The 27,178-nt window shown below is 47.1% G+C and overlaps 1 protein-coding gene across 1 annotated transcript; it reads right to left on the minus strand.

The window, feature by feature from the left end:
* Positions 1–558: 558 nt before the first annotated feature.
* LOC110169272 (E3 ubiquitin-protein ligase TRIM39) lies at positions 559–26,803 on the minus strand. The gene is given in 17 exon segments (XM_055152526.1): positions 559–1,881; positions 2,109–2,264; positions 3,899–4,048; positions 4,051–4,076; positions 4,221–4,247; positions 4,336–4,362; positions 4,673–4,759; positions 5,668–5,905; positions 6,006–6,239; positions 6,519–6,614; positions 6,720–6,824; positions 11,025–11,191; positions 12,726–12,750; positions 12,782–12,893; positions 12,895–13,040; positions 18,081–18,200; positions 26,613–26,803. Coding segments are annotated over 16 exon segments (1,920 nt in total). The 5' UTR covers positions 26,613–26,803; the 3' UTR covers positions 559–1,677.
* Positions 26,804–27,178: the final 375 nt, after the last annotated feature.

The raw sequence follows: 27,178 nt of genomic DNA on the forward strand, positions 1-27,178 counted from the left end.
CGTACTGTATATTACTGCAGTACTTTTGAGTATCGCAGTACTTCAGTTCCAAAGTACAAACAGAAAAGGGAGCGAAATGTTCGTTTGTTTCTGTAAAATTCACCTCCACATTTATCAACTAAAAAGACTAAAGTATTTTATATTTTTTAGGAGAAGCTTAGTGTCACTTAGTGCTCAACTTACACTAGTGTTAATTCAACTTCTCTTAGTGTTAATCTGGCTCCTCCCACCAGAGAAGAACCAGTTTGAACCAGTTTGGTTCATAATTTCATCTTAAATTAACTCAAAGTGTAAAAATATGACGTCACATTTTCTCCAAACTCCAGCCTCTTCCACGTCGCTCGGTGAAGAACGACGAACACATGAACCAAAGAAAGTGACACGAGCAAATAAACGTGACAAAAACATGTGCAGAGAAACATGTCACACTTTAAATATGAAACAAACTCTTCAAAAATAACTTGATATTTTTTGATTCCAGGTGACGGACTGAGGAGCTCGACCGCGGCGTCTCGTCCTGAACATCTGAACATGAACAACAACAACAAAACAAACGACTGCAGAGACAGAAAAAAAGTTTTATTAACATTTACAGTTTCATTTATTTAACGCTTAAAGATCGGACGCTCTGATTGGCTCACACAGGATCAGCCTCAGACTTCATCTCCCAGAATGCACCAGGGCTTTTTATTTCAACTTTATTTAAAAACTGGATTTGATGAAAAAAAAAAAAAACATTTCAGCAGCGAGAAAATTTACAATTTACACACAAAGTCTGTCCTCATTTAGTCCTGGTTTAGTCCCGGTTTAGTCCCGGTTTAGTCCCGGTTTAGTTCTGGTTTAGTCCCGGTTTAGTCCCGGTTTAGTCCTGGTTTAGTCCTGGTTTAGTCCTGGTTCAGTCCTGGTTTACCATCCTGGTTCACTGGTCCAGGACCTGGTCTAAATCTGGTCTATATAGTCTAAAGTTGGGTCTGGTCTTGGTCTTAGTCCCGATTTAGAGGTGGTTCTGTTCCTGATCATGGTCCTGGTCCCAGTCCAGACCTGGTCCTGACACGGTCTACAGGTGGGTCTGCGAGGTCTCTGGTCTGGTCTCTGGTCTCTGGTCTCTGGTTCTGGTCCCAGTCCGGTTCTACAGGTGGTTCTGGGTGGTCTCTGTCTTGGTCCTGGTCTTGGTCTTGGTCCCGGTCCTACAGGGGGTCTGCGTGGTCTCTGGTCCTGGTCTTGGTCCTGGTCTGGTTCTACAGGTGGTTCTGGGTGGTCACTGGTCTTGGTCCTGGTCTTGGTCCCGGTCCTGGTCTAGGTCCTGGTCCTACAGGTGGTTCTGGGTGGTCTCTGGTCTTGGTCCCGGTCTTGGTCCCGGTCCTGGTCCTGGTCGGTCTCTGGTCTTGGTCTTGGTCTTGGTCCTGGTCTTGGTCTTGGTCCTGGTCTTACAGGGGGTTCTGGGTGGTCTCTGGTCTGGTCTCGGTCCTGGTCCCGGTCTCGGTCCCGGTCCTACAGGGGGTTCTGGGTGGTCTCTGGTCCCGGTCCTGGTCTCTGGTCCTGGTCTCGGTCTCGGTCTCGGTCCTACAGGTGGTTCTGGGTGGTCTCTGGTCTTGGTCCCGGTCTTGGTCTTGGTCCCGGTCTCGGTCCCGGTCTCGGTCCTGGTCTCTGGTCCTGGTCTCGGTCTCGGTCCCGGTCCTACAGGGGGTTCTGCGCGGTCATGAGCACCAGCGGCACCTCTTTGTCTCCGGTTCCGAGCAGGGGGAACGTTCTCTCTGTGAACTCGGTTCCGCGGTGGAAACTGTAAATCTCAGAACCGGTTTTGGTGTTAAAGAAGGAGACCTGCCCCAGGTCCAGGTCCAGAAACACCCCGACCTGCCGCAGCCTCGGCGGGGCCCTCACCTGCCGGCAGGAGCAGAGAAGAGCGTCAGGAGCAGACAGGAGCGTCAGGAGTCAGATGCAGACAGGAGCGTCAGGTGCAGACAGGAGCGTCAGGAGCAGACAGGAGCGTCAGGTGCAGACAGGAGCGTCAGGAGCAAACAGGTGCAGACAGGATCAAACAGGAGTGTCAGAAGCAGACAGAAGCGACACGAGCAGGCAGGTGCAGACAGGTGCAGACAGGTGCATACCTTGGTGAGGGGAGGGGTGGTGAGCGCCCGCAGTTGTCCTCCGCTCCACCAGAGGGCGTAGTACCCGTTGGGGGGGCTCATGTCGAACAGCCCCTTCCTCTGCGCCGACTCCGAGACCACGCCCACTTTCCAGTCTTTGTTTTCACCCACAAACACCTGAAGAAGACAAAGAGTCAGATGCCCTCCCGTGTGTGTCAGGTGCCTCCCGTGTGTGTCAGGTGCCCTCCCGTGTGTGTCAGGTCCCGTACCTCTCAGTGTGTGTCAGGTTGAGTCGTGTGTGTGTCAGGTCCCCCCCCACGTGTGTCGTGTCCCGTACCTCCCAGTGTGTGTCAGGTCCCTCCCCATGTGTGTGTCAGGTCCCCCCCCGCGTGTGTCAGGTCCCGTACCTCCCAGTGTGTGTCAGGTTGAGTCGTGTGTGCGTCAGGTTGAGTCGTGTGTGCGTCAGGTTGAGTCGTATGTGTGTCAGGTCCCCCCGCGTGTGTCAGGTCCCGTACCTCCCAGTGTGTGTCAGTCGTGTGTGTCAGGTTGAGTCGTGTGTGTGTCAGTCTGTGTGTTGTGTCAGTCCCGTGTGTGTCAGGTCCCCCGCGTGTGTACGTACTCCAGTGTGTGTGGTCAGTGTGTGTTGTCAGGTTGAGTGTGTGTGTGTCAGGTTGAGTCGTGTGTGCGTCAGGTTGAGTCGTGTGTGCGTCAGGTTGAGTCGTGTGTGCGTCAGGTTGAGTCGTGGTGTGTTCGTGTGTGTGTCTGTGTGTGTCAGGTCCCCCCCGTGTGTCTCCCCGTGTTGAGTCGTGTGTGAGTCAGTGTGTCAGTGCCTCCGTTGTGTCAGTGTGTAGTGTGTCAGTGTGTCCTCCCGTGTGTGTCAGTGTCAGGTGCCGTGTGTGTCAGGTCCCCCCCCGTGTGTGTCCCGTCTCAGTGTGTGTCAGGTGTCCTGTGTGTGTCAGGTTGAGTCGTGTGTGTGTCAGGTTGAGTCGTGTGTGTGTCGTCATGTGTGTCAGGTCCCCCCCCGCGTGTGTCAGGTCCCGTACCTCCCAGTGTGTGTCAGTGTGTGTCAGGTTGAGTCGTGTGTGTGTCAGTTGAGTCGTGTGTGTCAGGTCCCCCCCGCGTGTGTCAGTCCCGTGTGTGTGTCAGTGTGTGTGGTCCCCCCCCGCGTGTGTCAGTCCCGTCAGTGTGTGTCAGTTGAGTCGTGTGTGTGTCAGGTTGAGTCGTGTGTGTGTGTCAGGTTGAGTCGTGTGTGTGTCAGGTTGAGTCGTGTGTGTGTCAGGTTGAGTCGTATGTGTCAGGTCCCGTGTGTGTGTCCCCAGTGTGTGTCAGGTTGAGTGTATGTGTGTCAGGTCCCCCCCGCGTGTGTCAGGTCCCGTACCTCCCAGTGTGTGTCAGGTTGAGTCGTGTGTGTGTCAGGTTGAGTCGTGTGTGCGTCAGGTTGAGTCGTGTGTGTGTCAGGTTGAGTCGTATGTGTGTGTCCCCCCCCGTGTGTCAGGTTGGTCGTTGTGTCAGTTGTGTGTGTGTTCAGGTTGAGTCGTGTGTTGTGTCAGGTTGAGTCGTGTGTGTGTCAGGTTGAGTCGTGTGTGTGTCAGGTCCCCCCCGCGTGTGTCGTGTCCCGTACCTCCCAGTGTGTGTCAGGTTGAGTCGTGTGTGCGTCAGGTTGAGTCGTAGTGTTGTCAGGTGTGTCGTGTGTGTGTAGGTTGAGTCGTGTGTGCGTCAGGTTGAGTCGTGTGTGTCAGGTTGAGTCGTGTGTGTGTGAGGTTGAGTCGTGTGTGTGTCAGGTCCCCCCCCGCGTGTGTCGTGTCCCGTACCTCCCAGTAGTGGCGTCCGGCGGCGTATCCTTCCTTGGCGGTGACGCAGCTCCACACGTCGAAGCGCTGGGGGCTGTTCCTGTAAAACTGAAGCTTCTCCCCACGTTTCACCTGCTTCCGATCCTCAGACAGAATCAGGAACGGATACGCGAAGAGACGGGATTCAACACCACGTCCTCTGAGGAAGAAGAGAAGAAGAAGAAGAGACGGGATTCAACACCACGTCCTCTGAGGAAGAAGAGAAGAAGAGAGATGAAGAGGAGGAGAGAGAGATGGAGTGAGGAGGAGAGGAAGAGGAGAGGAGGAGGAGAGGAGGACTCACCCATGTAGAGTTTGGCCTTTTTGTGTCCTGTGGAAAAAAACAAAACATTTTTAAATATTTGTGATGAAAACGTGAAAATCAAACTGAAAATAAGAAAAAACAGAAACAAACCGACCAGTGATCGCCTTGTTCTTCTTCACATCTGAAACAAAACAAGACGTTAGATCTGGTTCAGTCCTGGTTTAGTCCTGGTTTAGTTCTGGTTCAGTCCTGGTTCAGTCCTGGTTCAGTCCTGGTTCAGTCCTGGTTTAGTCCTGGTGTAGTTCTGGTCTAGTCCTGGACTAGTCCTGGTGTAGTTCTGGTCTAGTCCTGGTTCAGTCCTGGTTTAGTTCTGGTTCAGTCCTGATTTAGTTCTGGTTTAGTCCTGGACTAGTCCTGGTTTAGTCCTGGTTCAGTCCTGGTTTAGTTCTGGTTTAGTTCTGGTTCAGTCCTGGTTCAGTTCTGGTTCAGACCTTTGAGGTTCCAGTGGCTGCGTCGGAGGCTGGCGGTGCTTCCTCTCAGACTCTCGGACGCCGCGAGATCCGACAGCGGCATCGGGACTGAAACAGAGAGAGGGAGGGCATCTGACACAATCTGACACAATCTGACACTCGGGTGTTGGATGTTGTAAATTCTCCAGTTTAACTCTTTGTTCAGTTTATTTAGATCAGGCGTCCTTAGAAGCACCACAGTGACAGTGAGAGTGTCACCGCGGTAACACTCTCACCTGTCACCGCGGTAACACTCTCACCGTCACCGCGGTAACACTCTCACCGTCACCGCGGTAACACTCTCACCGTCACCGCGGTAACACTCTCACCGTCACCGCGGTAACACTCTCACCGTCACCGCGGTAACACTCTCACCGTCACCGCGGTAACACTCTCTGTTAACACTGTTACTTCTGACTGCTGTAGCTTCAGATCTTGACATTTCACCTCGAAGGCCCCGTTCACACTAGTGTGTATATGAGTGGTTGGTTCACACTAGTGTGTATGTGAGTGGTTGGTTCACACTAGTGTGTATGTGAGTGGGTTTGCTCACACTAGTGTGTATGTGAGTGGGTTGGTTCACACTAGTGTGTATGTGAGTGGGTTCGTTCAGTTTATATAAATTAGTCGTGTGGTTTTAAGTTTCATTTCTGTGAAACATAAATAAATGTGTCAAAGTTTTGGAGAGAAACTCTCAGACACAGAATGACGAGTGTGGACGCAGAAGTGACGAGTGTGGACGCAGAAGTGACGAGTGTGGACGCAGAAGTGACGAGTGTGGACGCAGAAGTGACGAGTGTGGACGCAGAAGTGACGAGTGTGGACGCAGAAGTGACGAGTGTGGACGCAGAAGTGACGAGTGTGGACGCAGATCGTTTCTGATTTGTTTCAGTGTGAACGTGTCTCAGTCTGCATCAGTGACACTCCTGGGTTTATAATATTTAATACACGTCACACAGGGAGGGCATCTGACTCACTGGAGCCATAGGAGTCCCTGCCGTGGTCCCTGCCGTGGTCCCTGCCATAGTCCCTGCCGTGGTCCCTGCTGTAGTCCCTGCCGTGGTCTCGGGTCTGGGCCGGGACCATGTGGACGTCGGCCATCTTGTCTCGGACCTGCAGCAGCGCAGACTTCACCTCGGCCAAATGGAACTGGAGACAAAACGGCTCCTCGTCATCGTCCTCCGAGTCTGCGGGGGGCGTCGCCAAGTCCACGCTCTGAAACACAACACCAACTCAACACCAACTCAACCGGGACTGGACCAGAACTAAACCAGAACTAAACCAGGTCTAAACCAGATCAAAACCAGGACCGGACCTGCAGGAAGCGGATGTGGTCTTGACTCGTCGCCACCGTCTCCAGTTCGGTTCGTTTCTGGTGGAGGTCGTTAAGCTCCGCCTCCAGCCGCTGCGTCAGCTCCGCCCCCTGTGACATCACGGCGTCCAGCTGGGTCTGGATCCCCCCCACGACCTCAGTCCGGACCCGGTCTACGGCCTGGGCCACCGAGTCCAAGAGACGGTCCACCTCCGCGCTCTCGCCGTCTGTGTGGGCCTGAGGAGCCAATCAGAGCAGAGAGAGAGTTTAAATGAGCCAATCAGAGCATTAGTTCTATTTTCCCCAAGCACTTTTTTTATTTTTTTTATTTCTGTCAGTTCTGCAAGTCGAGTGAGATCTTTTATCCCTCTCTTTGTCTAAACCAGAACTAAACCAAGACTAAACCAGGACTAAACCAGGACTAAACCAGGACTAAACCAGGACTAAACCAGGACTAAACCAGGACTAAACCAGGACTAAACCAGGACTAAACCAGGACTAAACCAGGACTTGGACCTTGACTGAGTCCAGGTTGCGTTTGATTTCGTTCAGACGAAGTTCTTTTTGTTTGATCCGAGTCACGATCTCCTGCTCCGTCCGAGAAACTTGTTTCTGTAACACAACAAATTACTGTTACTGCAAATACTACAAATACTACTACAACAAATACTACAACCAAATACTACATATATAAATCCTCCTGTGGTGGTGCAGTACCTGTTTGCTGAGTCGCTCCGTCTGCACTGACACAGTTTTGTGAGTTCGATGTTCCTCCAAAACACAAATGGCACAAATACAACGCTGACACGAACGACAGAACACCTGAAGAACAACAAGAACAACACCTGAAGAACAACAAGAACAACACCTGAAGAACAAGAACAACACCTGAAGAACAAGAACAACACCTGAAGAACAAGAAGAACAACACCTGAAGAACAACAAGAACAACACCTGAAGAACAACAAGAACAACACCTGAAGAACAACAAGAACAACACCTGAAGAACAACAAGAACAACACCTGAAGAACAACAAGAACAACACCTGAAGAACAACAAGAACAACACCTGAAGAACAACAAGAACAACACCTGAAGACACAACAAAGAAGAACAACAAAACAGAAGAACACCAAGAACAACACCTGAAGAACAAGAAGAACACCTGAAGAACAACAAGAACAACACCTGAAGACAAGAACAAACCTGAAGACAACAAGAACAACACCTGAAGAACAACAAGAACAACACCTGAAGAACAACAAGAACAACACCTAAAGAAGAACAACAACACCTGAAGAAACACAAGAACAACACCTGAAGAACAACAAGAACACCTGAAGAACAACAAGAACAACACCTGAAGAACAACAAGAAGAACAACACCTGAAGAACAACAAGAAGAACAACACCTGAAGAACAACAAGAAGAACAACACCTGAAGAACAACAAGAAGAACAACACCTGAAGAACAACAAGAACACCTGAAGAACAACAAGAACAACACCTGAAGAACAACAAGAAGAACAACACCTGAAGAACAACAAGAAGAACAACACCTGAAGAACAACAAGAACAACACCTGAAGAACAACAACAAGAACAACACCTGAAGAACAACAAGAACAACACCTGAAGAACAACAAGAAGAACAACACCTGAAGAACAACAAGAACAACACCTGAAGAACAACAAGAACAACACCTGAAGAACAACAAGAAGAACAACACCTGAAGAACAACAAGAACAACACCTGAAGAACAACAACAAGAACAACACCTGAAGAACAACAACAAGAAGAACACTGAAGAACAACACCTGAAGAACAAACCTGAAGAACAAGAAGAACAACACCTGAAGAAGAAGAACTGAAGAACCTGAAGAACAAGAAGAACAACACCTGAAGAACAACACCTGAAGAACAACAAGAAACAAGAACAAGAACAACACCTGAAGAACAACAAGAACAACACCTGAAGAACAACAAGAACAACACCTGAAGAACAACAAGAAGAACAACACCTGAAGAACAACAAGAACACCTGAAGAACAACAAGAACAACACCTGAAGAACAACAAGAAGAACAACACCTGAAGAACAACAAGAAGAACAACACCTGAAGAACAACAAGAAGAACAACACCTGAAGAACAACAAGAAGAACAACACCTGAAGAACAACAAGAAGAACAACACCTGAAGAACAACAAGAAGAACAACACCTGAAGAACAAGAAGAACAACACCTGAAGAACAAGAACAACACCTGAAGAACAAGAACAACACCTGAAGAACAACACCTGAAGAACAAACAAGAACAACACCTGAAGAACAACAAGAAGAACAACACTGAAGACAAGAAGAACACACCTGAAGAAAAACAACTAAGAACAACACCTGAAGAACAACAAGAAGAACAACACCTGAAGAACTGAAGAACAACACAAGACAAGAACAACACACTGAAGAACAACAAGAACAACACCTGAAGAACAACAAGAAGAACAACACCTGAAGAACAAGAAGAACAACACCTGAAGAACACCAAGAAGAACAACACCTGAAGAACAACAAGAACAACACCTGAAGAACAACACCTGAAGAACAAGAAGAACAACACCTGAAGAACAACACCTGAAGAACAACAAGAAGAACAACAACCTGAAACAAGAAGAACAACTGAAGAACAACACCTGAAGAACACAGAAGAGAACAACACCTGAGAACAAAGAAGAACAACACCTGAAAGAAACAACAAGAACAACACCTGAAGAAACAAGAAGAACAACACCTGAAGAACAACAAGACAAGACACCTGAAGAAAACAAGAAGAACAACACCTGAAGAACAAGAAGAACAACACCTGAAGAACAACAAGAAGAAACCTGAAAAGAAACAAACTGAAGAACAACAAGAACAACACCTGAAGAACAACAAGAACAACACCTGAAGAACAACAAGAACAACACCTGAAGAACAAGAAGAACAACACCTGAAGAACAGAAGAAGAACAACACCTGAAGAACAAGAAGAAGAACAACACCTGAAGAACAACAAGAACAACACCTGAAGAACAACAAGAACAACACCTGAAGAACAACAAGAAGAACAACACCTGAAGAACAACAAGAAGAACAACACCTGAAGAACAACAAGAACAACACCTGAAGAACAACAAGAAGAACAAGAACAACACCTGAAGAACAACAAGAACAACACCTGAAGAACAACAAGAAGAACAACACCTGAAGAACAGAAGAAGAACAACACCTGAAGAACAAGAAGAAGAACAACACCTGAAGAACAACAAGAACAACACCTGAAGAACAACAAGAACAACACCTGAAGAACAAGAAGAACAACACCTGAAGAACAACAAGAACAACACCTGAAGAACAAACAAGAACAACACCTGAAGAACAAGAACAACCTGAAGAACAACACCTGAAGAACAAAAGAACAACACCTGAAGAAACAACAAGAAGAACACACCTGAAGAACAACAAGAAGAACAAACCTGAAGAACAACAAGAACAACACCTGGAAGAACAACAAGAACAACACCTGAAGAACAACAAGAAGAACACCTGAAGAACAACAAGAAGAACAACACCTGAAGAACAACAAGAAGAACAACACCTGAAGAACAACAAGAACAACACCTGAAGAAGAACAAAACCTGAAGAAAGAACAACACCTGAAGAACAAGAACAAGAAGAACAACACCTGAAGAACAAAGAAGAAAACAACACCTGAAGAACAACAAGAAGAAACAACACCTGAAGAACAAGAAAACAAGAACAACAAGAACAACACCTGAAGAACACAACAAGAACAACACCTGAAGAACAAGAAGAACAACACCTGAAAGAACAAGAAGAACAAACACCTGAAGAAAACAAGAACAACCTGACAGACACAAGAAGAACAACACCTGAAGAACAACAAGAACAACACCTGAAGAACAACAAGAACAACACCTGAAGAACAACAAGAACAACACCTGAAGAACAAGAAGAACAACACCTGAAGAACAACAAGAACAACACCTGAAGAACAACAAGAACAACACCTGAAGAACAACAAGAAGAACACCTGAAGAACAAGAAGAACAACACCTGAAGAACAACAAGAACAACACCTGAAGAACAAGAAGAACAACACCTGAAGAACAAGAAGAACAACACACCTGAAGAACAAGAACACCTGAAGAACAACAAGAAGAACACCTGAAAACACAAGAAGAACCTGAAGAACAAGAAGAACAACACCTGAAGAACAACAAGAAGAACAACACCTGAAGAACAACAAAGAAGAACAACACCTGAAGAACAACAAGAACAACACCTGAAGAACAACAAGAACAACACCTGAAGAACAAGAAGAACAACACCTGAAGAACAACAAGAACAACACCTGAAGAACAAGAAGAACAACACCTGAAGAACAAGAACAACAGGGGTCGGGGGGGGGTCAGGGGTCGGGGGGGTCAGAGGGGGTCAGATGAGGTCGGGGGGGGGTCAGGGGTCAGGGGGGGGGGGTCACAGGGTGGTCGGGGGGTCAGAGGGGGGTCAGGGGGGGGTCGGGGGGGTCACAGGGTCACAGGGGTCGGGGGGGGTCAGAGGGGGGGGTCAGAGGGGGTCAGGTCGGGGGGTCACAGGGGGTCAGATGAGGTCGGGGGGTCAGGGGGTCAGGGGGTCAGGGGTCAGATGGGGTCGGGGGGGGTCAGAGGGGGTCAGATGAGGTCGGGGGGGTCACAGGGGGTCAGATGGGGTCGGGGGGGTCAGGGGGTCGGGGGGGGTCAGATGGGGTCATGGGGTCGGGGGGGTCAGGAGGGTCAGGGTCGGGGGGGTCACAGGGGTCACAGGGGTCGGGGGGTCAGGAGGGGTCGGGGTCACAGGGGTCGGGGGGGGGGGTCAGAGGGGTCGGGGGGGGTCAGAGGGGTCAGATGAGGTCGGGGGGGGGTCACAGGGGGGTCAGATGAGGTCGGGGGGGGGTCAGATGAGGTTGGGGGGGGGTCATTACCTCGAGCATGCGGTAGTGCTCTTCGCAGGTGCGTCCCTTGAGCGCCTCCTGCGGGTGGAGGAGGGTGTGGGAGGCGTAAAACGGCGTCGAGCGATGAGGCTCCACGTGCACGGAGCAGTAGGACGCCGTGCACGTGAGGCACGAGCTGACGGCCGGCTCCTTCAGACCTGAGGGGGGGGGCGGGGGGGCGGGGGCAGGGGGGTTAATTTGACTCTTTTTAAAATGTTCTATTCAACAAAACAACAATTTTGCTCTCTGTGCTAAGTCTGTTCTGTGTGTGTGTGTGTGTGTGTGTGTGTGTGTGTGTGTGTGTGTGTGTGTGTGTGTGTGTGTGTGTGTGCTCTGAACACATCATGTCCCGTCTTCTGTCTGGCCCTTCAGGCAAATTTTAGGACCCTATGTGGCCCGCGAGCCAAAAGGTTTGCCCACCCCTGGACTAGACGCACGTCCACATGGACTGAACGTGAACATGGACACACTGAGGACACACACACACACACTGAGGACACACACACACACTGAGGACACACACTCACACTCGGGACACACACACACACTCGGGACACACACACACACTCGGGACACACACACACACTCGGGACACACACACACACTCGGGACACACACACACACTGAGGACACACACACACACACTGAGGACACACACACACACACACTCACAGGGACACACACACACACTGAGGACACACACACACACACTGAGGACACACACACACACTGAGGACACACACTCACACTGAGGACACACACACACACTGAGGACACACACTCACACTGAGGACACACACACACACTGAGGACACACACACACACTCACACAGAGGACACACACACACACTGAGGACACACACTCACACTGAGGACACACACACACACACACACACACACACACACTGAGGACACACACACACTGAGGACACACACACACACACTGAGGACACACACTCACACTCGGGACACACACACACACTCGGGACACACACACACACACTGAGGACACACACTCACACACTCGGGATGTAATTATTCGCTGTCTATATAAAGTTGGCAAAATTGCACCATTGAGAGAAAAGCAAAAAAATCTCAAAAGTATATTTATGTTTATTTATACATATTTGTTCATTTTTATGTCTATTTGTATTTATTTTTAATCTTTTTGAGACAGTTTGACCTTCATAAGTGAGTGTCCCACTGATGAAACTGATGAAACTCCTGCACAAACGTGATGAGTTCAGTTTTGTGTCTTGTTTTTGTGTTTTTATGGAGGATTGTGGTGTGGGACGTGTGGGCGGAGCCTCGTACAGACTCGTACTGTGGGCGGAACGGACGTGTGGGCGGAGCCTCGTACAGACTCGTACTGTGGGATGTGTGGGCGGAGCCTCGAACAGACTCGTACTGTGGGACGTGTGGGCGGAGCCTCGTACAGACTCGTACTGTGGGACGTGTGGGCGGAGCCTCGTACAGACTCGTACTGTGGAACGTGTGGGCGGAGCCTCGTACAGACTCGTACTGTGGGACGTGTGGGCGGAGCCTCGTACAGACTCGTACTGTGGAACGTGTGGGCGGAGCCTCGTACAGACTCGTACTGTGGAACGTGTGGGCGGAGCCTCGTACAGACTCGTTTGGATGTTTGTGAGGAACATTAGAACATGGAGCAGATTAAAGTGCGGATCTTCTCACCTGTGCACACGTCACACCAGACCGTCTCGCCGAGCTTCACGCGCTCCAGGTCAAACCCCGCCCCCTTCTCGTCCGACCACGCCCCCTCCGCCCCCGCCGCCGTGGCCCCCCCGTGGCCCCCGCCCCCTCCGGGAACAGGAAGGGGTTGTCCGTGGCGGCGGCGCCGGGGGCGATGCCGTAGCGCTTCAGTTTGTATTTGTCGGCGATGGCGGCGAAGACGCGGTTCACCGACAGCAGGGGGCGCTCATCAAACTGACGCTTACACAGAGGACAGGTGCAGACAGGTGACGACGCCCAGTACCCGCCGATGCACGCCTGGAAGACAGGTGAAGACAGGTGAAGACAGGTGAGGACGGGTGAGGACAGGTGAGGACGGGTGAGGACATGAGGAAGGAAGGACAGAGAGGACAGGTGAGGACAGGTGAAGACAGGTGACAGGACGGTTGAGGAAGACGACAGGTGAGGACAGGAGAGGACAGGTGAGGACAGGTGAGGACAGGTGAGGACAGAGTGAGGACAGGAGAGGACAGGGAGGACAGGTGAGGACAGGAAGAGGAGAGGACGGGTGAGGACAGGTGAGACAGGGAGGACAGTGAGGACAGGACAGGTGAGGACAGGAGAGGACAGGTGAGGACAGGAGAGGACAGGAGAGGACAGGTGAGGACAGGTGAAGACAGGGTGAGGACGGGTGAGGACAGGAGAGGACAGGAGAGGACAGGTTGAGGACAGGAAGGACAGGTGAGGACAGGAGGAGAGGACAGGTGAAGACAGGTGAGGACAGAGGACAGGTGAGGACAGGTGACAGGAGAGGACAGAGGAGGACAGGAGAGGACACAGGTGAGGACAGGTGAAGACAGGTGAGGACAGGTGAGGACAGGAGAGGACAGGACAGGAGGAGACAGGTGAGGAGACAGGTGGACAGGTGAGGACAGGTGAGGACAGGTGAGACAGGACAGGTGAGGACAGGAGAGGACAGGAGAGGACAGGTGAGGACAGGTGAAGACAGGTGAGGACAGGGTGAGGACAGGTGAGGACAGGAGAGGACAGGTGAGGACAGGAGAGGACAGGAGGACAGGTGGACAGGTGAGACGGGTGAGGACAGGTGAGGTGGACAGGTGAGGACAGGTGAGGACAGGAGAGGACAGGTGAGGACAGGAGACAGGTGAGGACAGGAGAGGACAGGTGAGACAGGTGAGGACAGGTGAGGACAGGTTAGGGCAGGAGAGGACAGGTGAGGACAGGTGAGGACAGGAGAGGACAGGTGAGGACAGGTGAAGACAGGTGAAGACAGGTGAGGACAGGAGAGGACAGGTGAGGACAGGTGAGGACAGGTGAAGACAGGTGAAGACAGGTGAGGACAGGAGAGGACAGGTGAAGACAGGTGAGGACAGGTGAGGACAGGTGAGGACAGGTGAGGACAGGTGAGGACAGGTGAAGACAGGTGAGGACAGGTGAGACAGGTGAGACAGGTGAAGACAGGTGAGGACAGGTGAAGACAGGTGAGGACAGGTGAGGACAGGAGAGGACAGGTGAGGACAGGTGAGGACAGGTGAAGACAGGTGAAGACAGGTGAAGACAGGAGAGGACAGGACAGTGAGGACAGGTGAGGACAGGTGAGGACAGGTGAGGACAGGTGAGGACAGGTGAGGACAGGTGACACCTGAGGAGAGAAAAAAAGACTACAGTCCCTGACAAAAGTCTTGTCATTTATCCATTTTGTAGAAACAAAAGCTTATAACTTGACTTTAAATTAATCGATTGGTTTTAGAAATGTCTCATATGAAGCTAAAACCCTCCCAAATTATGCTCAATAAACTAAAATAAATGTTCTTCACTGAAGAAAGATTGATCATTTAATGAACACAGAAAGGTCAGATTTTGGCAAGACAAAAGTCTTGTCGCCTACAGAAAATTGAACAAATAATTTACTTCAAATACACAAATCTGTTGCATAACGTCAGTGAATGAAGTAGTGGTGCTGTGAGATCAGATTTAATATCTTGTATGACTCCATGAGCTTGAAGGACACATCCATGTGGTTCAACAATGATTCATACAGTTTGTTGATGAAGTCATCAGGAATAGTAAAGAAAGCGTCTTACAGCCTCCCAGAGTTCATCAAGATTCTTTGGTTTTGTCTTCATGTTTCCTCTTTCATTCTACCCCAGACCTGCTCAGTGATGTTCATGTCTGGTGACTGGGCTGGTCAGTCCTGCAGCACCTTGATCTTCTTCACCTTGACAAACTTTGATGTAGAGATAGAAGTATGTGATGGAGCACCATCCTGCTGCAAAATCTGACCCTTTTATGGTTGGGAATGTAAGAGGAGCTGATACTTCTTGATATTTTAGGTTATTGATATTTGCCTTCCACCCTGCAAATGTCTCACACCCCCAGACTGGATGGAACCACAGACCAGGATTTTTCCGCCACCAAACTTAACTGTTTTCTGGGTGAATCTTGGATCCATGTGGCTCCAGTTGGTCTCCTGCAATATTTTGCTGTGGCTGTGATGTAATTCAACCGAGGATTCATCTGAGAAATCCACCTTCTGCCACTTTTCCAGTGTCCATCCTTTTATCAGGCTGTGGGCCTTGGCAAATGCCACATGGTTTTTTAATTGTCTTTTGTTTAGTGCTGGTTTCTGTGCACTGATTCGACCATGGAGGCCATTTCCAGACAGAATTGTACAAACTGTTGTGGTTGACACAGGGACTTGAGGTGACCAGGCCTGGTGGAGTCTGCTGCAGTGGAAAAGGGGCCTTGGATTTTCCTCCAGAGCAGTTGTCTTGCGGCGTCTGCTGGACCTGGGCTTGTCAAAAACATCTCCAGTCATTTCAGATCTTTTTTCTTCTTCTTTGTACTTGACGCTGAGACACATTGAAGGTGTCACCACCTCAGCAGTGGATCTGGTCTTCAGTCTCTTGATAATTAAGGCTTTGGTCTCAGGGTGGATCTGAGGCATGTTGTCAGAGGTCAAGTTACAGTTGATGTGAAGGTCTGGTTCTGCTGGGTTCTTTTTATACACAAACACTAACTGATTGATCAGTAACTGATCACAGGTGAGGCTGTAATCTAGGATTGGTGCATCATATGACAAGACCACAAGACTTTTGTCTTGTCAAAATCTGACCTTTCTGTGCTCATTAAATGATCAATCTTTCTTCAGTGAAGCAATTTTATTTTAGTTTATTGATCATAATTTGGGAGGGTTTTAGCTTCATATGAGACATTTCTAAAACCAATCGATTAATTTAAAGTCAGGTTATAAACTTTTGTTTCTACAAAATGGATAAACAAGACTTTTGTCAGGGACTGTAGACCGGACAGAAGTTGTATCCACAGAGAACAGACACTGGTCGGCTGTAGTAGTAGTAGTATTTGCAGTAGTAGTAGTAGTAGTATTTGCAGTAGTAGTAGTAGTAGTATTTGCAGCAGTAGTAGTAGTAGTAGTAGTATTTGCAGTAGTAGTAGTAGTAGTATTTGCAGTAGTAGTAGTAGTAGTAGTATTTGCAGTAGTAGTAGTATTTGCAGTAGTATTTGCAGTAGTAGTAGTAGTAGTAGTATTTGCAGTAGTAGTAGTAGTAGTATTTGCAGTAGTATTTGCAGTAGTAGTAGTAGTATTTGCAGTAGTAGTAGTATTTGCAGTAGTAGTAGTAGTAGTATTTGCAGTATAGTAGTAGTAGTAGTAGTATTTGCAGTAGTAGTAGTAGTAGTAGTTTTGCAGTAGTAGTAGTAGTAGTTTTGCAGTAGTAGTAGTAGTAGTATTTGCAGTAGTAGTAGTAGTAGTTTTGCAGTAGTAGTAGTAGTAGTAGTATTTGCAGTAGTAGTAGTAGTAGTAGTTTGCAGTAGTAGTAGTAGTAGTATTTGCAGTAGTAGTAGTAGTAGTAGTATTTGCAGTAGTAGTAGTAGTAGTAGTATTTGCGTAGTAGTAGTAGTAGTAGTAGTATTTGCAGTAGTAGTAGTATTTGCAGTAGTAGTAGTAGTAGTAGTAGTAGTATTTGCAGTAGTAGTAGTAGTAGTATTTGCAGTAGTAGTAGTAGTAGTAGTAGTTTTGCAGTAGTGTAGTAGTAGTAGTAGTAGTATTTGCAGTAGTAGTAGTAGTAGTATTTGCAGTAGTAGTAGTAGTAGTATTTGCAGTAGTAGTAGTACTTGTAGTAGTTGTAGTATTAGTACCTGGCAGAAGTTGTGTCCACAGGGTGTGGTTGTAGTAGTAGTATTTGCAGTAGTAGTAGTAGTAGTAGTATTTGTAGTAGTTGGCAGTAGTTGTGTCCACAGTAGTAGTATTTGCAGTAGTGTAGTAGTAGTAGTAGTAGTATTGTAGTAGTTGTAGTATTAGTACCTGGCAGAAGTTGTGTCCACAGGGTGTGGTTGTAGTAGTAGTAGTATTTGCAGTAGTAGTAGTAGTAGTAGTAGTAGTAGTACTTGTAGTAGTTGTAGTATTAGTACCTGGCAGAAGTTGTGTCCACAGGGTGTGGTTGTAGTAGTAGTAGTAGTATTTGCAGTAGTAGTAGTAGTAGTAGTACTTGTAGTAGTTGTAGTATTAGTACCTGGCAGAAGTTGTGTCCACAGGTGTGTGGTAGTAGTAGTAGTAGTAGTACTTGTAGTAGTTGTAGTATTAGTACCTGGCAGAAGTTGTGTCCACAGGGTGTGGTTGTAGTAGTAGTAGTATTTGCAGTAGTAGTTGTAGTAGTACTTGTAGTAGTTGTAGTATTAGTACCTGGCAGAAGTTGTGTCCACAGGGTGTGGTTGTAGTAGTAGTAGTATTTGCAGTAGTAGTTGTAGTATTTGCAGTAGTGTAGTAGTAGTAGTAGTAGTAGTATTTGCAGTAGTAGTAGTAGTAGTACTTGTAGTACTTGTAGTATTAGTACCTGGCAGAAGTTGTGTCCACAGGGTGTGGTTGTAGTAGTAGTAGTATTTGCAGTAGTAGTAGTAGTAGTACTTGTAGTAGTTGTAGTATTAGTACCTGGCAGAAGTTGTGTCCACAGGGTGTGGTTGTAGTAGTAGTAGTATTTGCAGTAGTAGTAGTAGTAGTATTTGCAGTAGTAGTAGTAGTAGTAGTACTTGTAGTACTTGTAGTATTAGTACCTGGCAGAAGTTGTGTCCACAGGGTGTGGTTGTAGTAGTAGTAGTATTTGCAGCAGTAGTAGTAGTAGTAGTAGTTGTAGTATTAGTACCTGGCAGAAGTTGTGTCCACAGGGTGTGGTTGTAGTAGTAGTAGTATTTGCAGTAGTAGTAGTAGTACTTGTAGTAGTTGTAGTATTAGTACCTGGCAGAAGTTGTGTCCACAGGGTGTGGTTGTAGTAGTAGTAGTATTTGCAGTAGTAGTAGTAGTAGTAGTTGTAGTATTAGTACCTGGCAGAAGTTGTGTCCACAGGGCGTCGACACTGGTTGGTTGAACAGGTCCAGGCAGATGGAGCAGGTGAGCTCCTGCTCAGAGAACAACTCTGGGTCCTCAGCCATCTGCTCGGCCATCTGAAACAGAACCAGAACCAGAACCATCAGAACCACAGAACCACAACCAGAACCATCAGAACCACAACCAGAACCATCAGAACCACAACCAGAACCATCAGAACCATCAGAACCAACAGAACCAACAGAACCAAGAGAACCAACAGAACATCTGCTCGGCCATCTGAAACAGAACCAGAACCAGAACCATCAGAACCAGAACAACCAGAACCATCAGAACCAACAGAACCATCAGAACCAGAACCATCAGAACCATCAGAACCAACAGAACCAGAACCAACAGAACATCTGCTCGGCCATCTGAAACAGAACCAGAACCAGAACCATCAGAACCACAACCAGAACCATCAGAACCACAGAACCAGAACCATCAGAACCAGAACCAACAGAACCAGAACCATCACAACCATCAGAACCAACAGAACCAGAACCAACAGAACATCTGCTCCACCATCTGAAACAGAACCAGAACCATCAGAACCACAACCAGAACCATCAGAACCAGAACCATCAGAACATCTGCTCGGCCATCTGAAACAGAACCAGAACCAGAACCATCAGAACCACAACCCAGAACCATCAGAACCAACAGAACCATCAGAACCAGAACCAGAACCATCAGAACCAGAACCAACAGAACCAGAACCATCAGAACATCTGCTCGGCCATCTGAAACAGAACCAGAACCAGAACCATCAGAACCAGAACCATCAGAACCATCAGAACCAGAACCAGAACCATCAGAACCAGAACCATCAGAACCAACAGAACCAACAGAACCATCAGAAAACCATCAGAAACCATCAGAACCAGAACCATCAGAAACCATCAGAACCAGAACCAGAACCATCAGAACATCTGCTCGGCCATCTGAAACAGAACCACAACCAGAACCAGAACCATCACAACCAACAGAACCAACAGAACCATCAGAACCAGAACCATCAGAACATCTGCTCGGCCATCTGAAACAGAACCAGAACCAGAACCATCAGAACCAGAACCAACAGAACCAGAACCAGAACCATCAGAACCAGAACCAACAGAACATCTGCTCCACCATCTGAAACAGAACCACAACCAGAACCATCAGAACCAGAACCATCAGAACCAACAGAACCAACAGAACCATCAGAACCAGAACCATCAGAACCAGAACCATCAGAACCATCAGAACCAGAACCATCAGAACCATCAGAACCAGAACCATCAGAACCAACAGAACCAGAACCAGAACCATCAGAACCAACAGAACCACAACCAGAACCATCAGAACCATCAGAACCAACAGAACCAGAACCATCAGAACCAGAACCAACAGAACATCTGCTCGGCCATCTGAAACAGAACCACAACCATCACAACCAACAGAACCAACAGAACCAGAACCAGAACCATCAACAGAACCAACAGAACCATCAGAACCAACAGAACCATCAGAACCAGAACCATCAGAACCATCAGAACCAACAGAACCAGAACCAACAGAACATCTGCTCGGCCATCTGAAACAGAACCAGAACCAGAACCATCAGAACCACAACCAGAACCATCAGAACCACAACCAGAACCATCAGAACCAGAACCAACAGAACCAGAACCATCACAACCATCAGAACCAACAGAACCAGAACCAACAGAACATCTGCTCCACCATCTGAAACAGAACCAGAACCATCAGAACCACAACCAGAACCATCAGAACCAGAACCATCAGAACATCTGCTCGGCCATCTGAAACAGAACCAGAACCAGAACCATCAGAACCACAACCAGAACCATCAGAACCAACAGAACCATCAGAACCAGAACCAGAACCATCAGAACCAGAACCAACAGAACCAGAACCATCAGAACATCTGCTCGGCCATCTGAAACAGAACCAGAACCAGAACCATCAGAACCATCAGAACCAGAACCAGAACCATCAGAACCAGAACCATCAGAACCAACAGAACCAACAGAACCATCAGAACCAGAACCATCAGAACCAGAACCATCAGAACCATCAGAACCAGAACCAGAACCATCAGAACATCTGCTCGGCCATCTGAAACAGAACCACAACCAGAACCAGAACCATCACAACCAACAGAACCAACAGAACCATCAGAACCAGAACCATCAGAACATCTGCTCGGCCATCTGAAACAGAACCAGAACCAGAACCATCAGAACCAGAACCAACAGAACCAGAACCAGAACCATCAGAACCAGAACCAACAGAACATCTGCTCCACCATCTGAAACAGAACCACAACCAGAACCATCAGAACCAGAACCATCAGAACCAACAGAACCAACAGAACCATCAGAACCAGAACCAAACCAGAACCATCAGAACATCAGAACCAGAACCATCAGAACCATCAGAACCAGAACCATCAGAACCATCAGAACCAGAACCATCAGAACCAACAGAACCAGAACCAACAGAACCACAACCAGAACCATCAGAACCATCAGAACCAACAGAACCAGAACCATCAGAACCAGAACCAACAGAACATCTGCTCGGCCATCTGAAACAGAACCACAACCATCACAACCAACAGAACCAACAGAACCAGAACCAGAACCATCAGAACCAACAGAACCACAACCAGAACCATCAGAACCATCAGAACCAACAGAACCAGAACCAACAGAACATCTGCTCCACCATCTGAAACAGAACCACAACCACAACCAGAACCATCAGAACCAGAACCATCAGAACCAGAACCAACTGTAACAGAACCAAACAGAACCTCCTCCATCCACACAGAACAGAACCGAGAGTTTGGACCCAAACAGAATGTGTGAACATTTTTATGATGAATTAAAGTTTTTCTTTTGTCTTTTTATAATTTTCTGATTTGAGTCAAACGAGGAAACTGAGAAAAACAAACTTAAAAACTCAAAGGACAAAAAAATCCAAATCTGAATCTGAAACTTTTGGATCAAATCTGAAAAACATGATTTCAGATTCAGACCCCTGACCCCGCCCCCTGACCCCGCCCCCCCCCCCCAGGGGAATCTTGATTTGAGATCTTCTTGGTAAAGACACACACACACAGATAAATTCTCAAAAACAAAATCTTCTTTTCCAGCACTAATAGAAATAAATCCGTGTATCATTCGTTTTTCAATATAAAACCAAAAATAAGAAAACGAAAAAACAAAATTTTTCTTTGTTATTTGTCTCCAAAACCAAAATGAAAAAACAGAAAACGATTCCTTTTTTCAGTTTTCGATTTTGTGTTTAAATGAAAAATGGAAAAAATGGATAATGGCGTTTCCCGTTTACGTGACTTCAGTGACTGTGATGTCAGACTTTTGCGTCACGTACGGACTGAACCAGGACTGATCCAGGTCCGGGACCAGACCGGGACTGAGACCTGGACCAGACTGAGACTCCAAGCTTTGACTCTGAGCCTCCGCAGGGTCCGAGCCTCAACTTCGAGCTCCGGTCCTGCTGTGGGCTCTGAGCCTCCGGTCTGGTCCCGGTCTGGTCCCGGTCTCAGTCCCAGTCTGGTCCCGGTCTGGTCCCGGACCTTGTTCAGTCCGTATGCGGTGCAAAAGTTCGGCATCACAGTCACTGAAGTCACGTAAACGGGAAACGGACATTATCAGTTTTTTCCATTTTTCATTTAAACACAAAATCGAAAACTGAAAAAATGAATCGTTATCTGTTTTAAACTTTTGGTTTTGGAGACAAATAACGAAGAAAATTGTTGTTTTTTCGTTTTCTTATTTTTGGTTTTATATTGAAAAACGAATGAACGACACACGGATTGAAATAAATTATTTTCAATTTTCGATCCAACATTTCTCCAGCAAAAAGGAAACTTCAGTAACAACATTTACAGAGAAATAAAATACTCAGAGTTTGATAAATCTTCTCGTCCATTTCACTTTGTTTCTCTTAAGTTTGATTTACTCTTGTTATATTTACATTCTTTCTGGTTTTTCTAATTTTCTTTTTTGATTGTTTTTGTTTTCTGCTTTATGTGTGGGAAAAAACGTTTTTTAAAGAACTTTTTTTTAATCTGTAACATTTGAGTTTCTGCTTCGTTTTGTTTTTTTTCTGCTCGGCCCCAGAAAAGACGAGAGACAAACCTGATGGTGCAAACAGACGAAACGTTTCTATATTTCCATTTTCACATGGACGCTGAGGAAGACAGTACTCGGATACATTTCCTTTAGTAAACTACAGAGTAACAGTACTTTTACTCGAGTAACAGTCGTGCTTCTTCCTCCCCGAGAGTCTGAAGTTTTTCTGTGAATCTGAAACATTTTGAACGTTTGAGTTTCTTTTTGTTTTCTGATTCAGGGATTTATTTCAGGTTTTTCAGTTAGTCTAAGTTACTTTTACTTGAGTACTTTCTTGTACTTCTACTTGAGTAACATTATTCTGAAGTAAAGTTTCTGTGCTCGTCTTTTGTTTCTTTCAATCAGAAGAATCAGAAGTTTCAGATCTTACCAGAGCGAGTCCTGCCTCAGCTTCAGCCCAACAACGAGAGACTGAGGACGGACAGGTGTGAGGGGGCGGGGCCTGAGCGCGGACAGGTGTGAGGGGCGGGGCCTGAGCGAGGACAGGTGTGAGGGGGCGGGCCTGAGCGAGGACAGGTGTGAGGGGGCGGGGCCTGAGCGAGGACAGGTGTGAGGGGGCGGGGCCTGAGCGCGGACAGGTGTGAGGGGGCGGGCCTGAGCGAGGACAGGTGTGAGGGGGGGCCTGGCGAGACAGGTGAGCGAGGACAGGTGTGAGGGGGCGGGGCCTGAGCGAGGACAGGTGTGAGGGGGCGGGGCCTGAGCGCGGACAGGTGTGAGGGGGCGGGGCCTGAGCGCGGACAGGTGTGAGGGGGCGGGGCCTGAGGAGGTACACAAAGTTCAACCTGTCAGGACGAAACCAGAACTAAACCAGGACTGAACCAGGACTAAACCAGGACTAAACCAGGAATAAACCAGGTCTAAACCAGGTCTAAACCAGGACCAAACCAGGACCAAACCAGGACTAAACCAGGACTAAACCAGGTCTAAACCAGCACTAAACCAGGACTAAACCAGGTCTAAATCAGGACTAAACCAGAACTAGACCAGGACTAAACCAGGACTAGACCAGGACTAAACCAGGTCTAAACCAGGACTAAACCAGGTCTAAACCAGAACTGAATCAGGACTGAACCAAGACTAAACCAGGTCTAAACCAGGACTAAACCAGGTCTAAACCAGCACTAAACCAGGACTAAACCAGGTCTAAATCAGGACTAAACCAGGACTAAACCAGGTCTAAACCAGAACTGAACCAGGACTGAACCAAGACTAAACCAGGTCTAAACCAGGACTAAACCAGAACTAAACCAGGACTAAACCAGGACTAAACCAGGTCTAAACCAGAACTAAACCAGGACTAAACCAGGTCTAAACCAGGACTAAACCAGGTCTAAACCAGGTCAGTTGGGGCAGATGTTCCTGATCACAGGTTGTGATGACACCCTGTGACGTCATCAGGGGGGCGGGGCCAGAGCCGGACAGGTGAGACAGACAGGACAGGTGACTCCCCGCCGCAGGAGAGAGAGAGAGAGAGAGAGAGAGAGAGAGAGAGAGAAGGAGGGAGGAGTGAAAGAGGTGAAAGTTGAAACAGGGAGGGAGAGAGAGAGATAAGAGACGGGAGGAGACGGAGAGAGAGAGATAAAGGAGTGAAGGAGTGATAGAGAGAAGAGGGTGGAGCTGAGAGAGAGAGAGAGTAAACAGAGGAGGAGATAGAGAAGAGAATGGAGGGAGAGAAGAGGGGAATGAAGAGAAAGTGAGAGAAAAGGGAGAGAGAGAAGGTGGTGTTGGGAGAGAGAGGAGAGGGAAAGAGAGAGAGGGATGGAGGGAGAGAGAGAGAGAGAAGAGAGGAGGGTGTTAGGAGGAAAAAACTGAGCGACGAGGGAGGGAAAGAAGAAAGGGAGAGAGAGAGAGAGAACAAGAAAGAAGAAGAAAAAGAGGAGAGAGAGAGGGAAGAGGAGGGAAGGAGGGAGAGGAGAAGTGAGATGGAGGGATGCGAGGAAAGAGACGTAAGAGAAGGGAGGGAGAGATAAAAGAGAGGGAAGAAGTGAAGAGGTGAGAGAGGGGGACAAGGGAGAAAGAGGGGAGTGAAGAAAGAGAGAGAGAGAAGAGAAGAGGGAGAGAGAAGGTGGTGTTGGGAAAGAGAGGGAGGGAGGAGAGAGGTGAAGTCAGAGAGGGGGAGCAGGAGAGAGAGAGAGAGAGAGAGAAGGGAGGGAAAGAAGAAAGAGAGAGAGAATTAACACAAGGAAGGAAGGGAAGAAAAAGAGGAAAGAGAGAGGGAAGGGAAGGAGGAGAAGGGAGGGAGAGATAAAAGGGGAGCAGGGAGGAGAGAGAGGAAAGGTAAACAGTGAAGGAAAAGAGAGGGAGGAGAGGAGGGAAAGAAGAAGGAGAGAGAGATAAAGAGCGGAGGATAAGGGGAGATGGAGGGAGTGGAGAGTGAGAGGTAAACTGAAGAGGAGAGAAGAAGAAAGAGAGAGAGAGGAGAGGGAATGCAAGAAGGAGAGAGAGAAGAGAAAAAGGAGAAAGGAGAGAGGGAAGAGAAGAGAGGGACAGAGAGATGGAGGGATGGAGGAGAGAGGTGAAGTCAGAGGAGGGGAGGAGGGAGAAAGAGATGGAGAGAGGAACAGAAGAGAGAGATACAGAGATGGAAGGAGCGGAGGGGAGAGAGGAAAAGCAACGAGGAGAGAAAGAAGAGAGGGAAAGAGGGACTCATTTATACTATAATACTCCCTACAACTGTACAACAACTCACCTTTATGTCACAGATAATACTCCCTACAACAGGTTCACTTTTATATAACAGATAATACTCCCTACAACAGGTTCACCTTTTATGTGACAGATAATACTCCCTACAACAGGTTCACCTTTATGTAACAGATAATACTCCCTACAACAGGTTCATCTTTATGTAACAGATAATACTCCCTACAACAGGTTCATCTTTATGTAACAGATAATACTCCCTACAACTGTACAACAAATCACCCTTATATAACAGATAATACTCCCTACAACAGTTCACTTTTATGTAACAGATAATACTCCCTACAACAGGTTCATCTTTATATAACAGATAATACTCCCTACAACAGTACAACTCACCTTTATGTAACAGATAATACTCCCTACAACAGTTCACCTTTATGTAACAGATAATACTCCCTACAACAGGTTCACCTTTATGTGACAGATAATACTCCCTACAACAGGTTCATCTTTATGTAACAGATAATACTCCCTACAACTGTACAACAAATCACCCTTATATAACAGATAATACTCCCTACAACAGTTCACTTTTATGTAACAGATAATACTCCCTACAACAGGTTCATCTTTATATAACAGATAATACTCCCTACAACAGTACAACTCACCTTTATGTAACAGATAATACTCCCTACAACAGTTCACCTTTATGTAACAGATAATACTCCCTACAACAGGTTCACCTTTATGTGACAGATAATACTCCCTACAACAGGTTCATCTTTATGTAACAGATAATACTCCCTACAACTGTACAAACAAATCACCCTTTATATAACAGATAATACTCCCTACAACAGTTCACTTTTATGTAACAGATAATACTCCCTACAACAGGTTCATCTTTATATAACAGATAATACTCCCTACAACAGTACAACTCACCTTTATGTAACAGATAATACTCCCTACAACAGTTCACCTTTATGTAACAGATAATACTCCCTACAACAGTTTACCTTTATGTGACAGATAATACTCCCTACAACAGTTTACCTTTATGTAACAGATAATACTCCCTACAACAGGTTCATCTTTATATAACAGATAATACTCCCTACAACAGGTTCATCTTTATATAACAGATAATACTCCCTACAACAGTTCACCTTTATGTAACAGATAATACTCCCTACAACAGTTCACTTTTATGTAACAGATAATACTCCCTACAACAGGTTCATCTTTATATAACAGATAATACTCCCTACAACAGTACAACTCACCTTTATGTAACAGATAATACTCCCTACAACAGTTCACCTTTATGTAACAGATAATACTCCCTACAACAGGTTCACCTTTATGTAACAGATAATACTCCCTACAACAGTTCACCTTTATGTAACAGATAATACTCCCTACAACAGTTTACCTTTATGTAACAGATAATACTCCCTACAACAGTTTACCTTTATGTGACAGATAATACTCCCTACAACAGTTTACCTTTATGTAACAGATAATACTCCCTACAACAGTACAACTCACCTTTATGTGACAGATAATACTCCCTACAACAGTTCACCTTTATGTGACAGATAATACTCCCTACAACACAGAGGACACTACAGAGGAAAAACATGGATTTAAAATAAACAAACTCACCTTTTTTAAAACGACGATTTCCAAAAATCACAGAAAAACTTCAGCCTCCAGAGAAAAGACGAGTTTAAAAACAAACAACAAACAACAACTCTCTTTAGTTCAGGTTTAGTCCAGGTTTAGTCCAGGTTTAGTCCAGGTTTTGTCCAGGTTTAGTCCAGGTTTTGTCCAGGTTTAGTCCTGGTTTAGTCCTGGCTCAGTTCTGGTGTGTACCTGTCTGTGCAGGTGTGGGCAGGGGTCACGTGACAGGACAGGTGCGCCTGGTGGAGCAGGTCGGAGCAGATGCCACAGGGGGGCGGGGCTGGGAACATGTGTGTGACACAGAGGATCATGGGAAATGTAGTCTTCATCAGCCGCGCACACACACACACACACACACACACACACACACACAAACACACACAAACACAGACACACACACACACACAGACACACAAACACACACAGACACACACACACACAGACACACACATACACACAACACACACACAGACAGACACACACACACAGACAGACACACACACACACACATACACACACAACACACACACAGACAGACACACACACAC

Source organism: Boleophthalmus pectinirostris, unplaced genomic scaffold (genome assembly GCF_026225935.1).
Source record: "Boleophthalmus pectinirostris isolate CB_2022bp ecotype Guang Dong unplaced genomic scaffold, ASM2622593v1 HiC_scaffold_17, whole genome shotgun sequence".
NCBI classification, from domain to species: domain Eukaryota; kingdom Metazoa; phylum Chordata; class Actinopteri; order Gobiiformes; family Gobiidae; genus Boleophthalmus; species Boleophthalmus pectinirostris.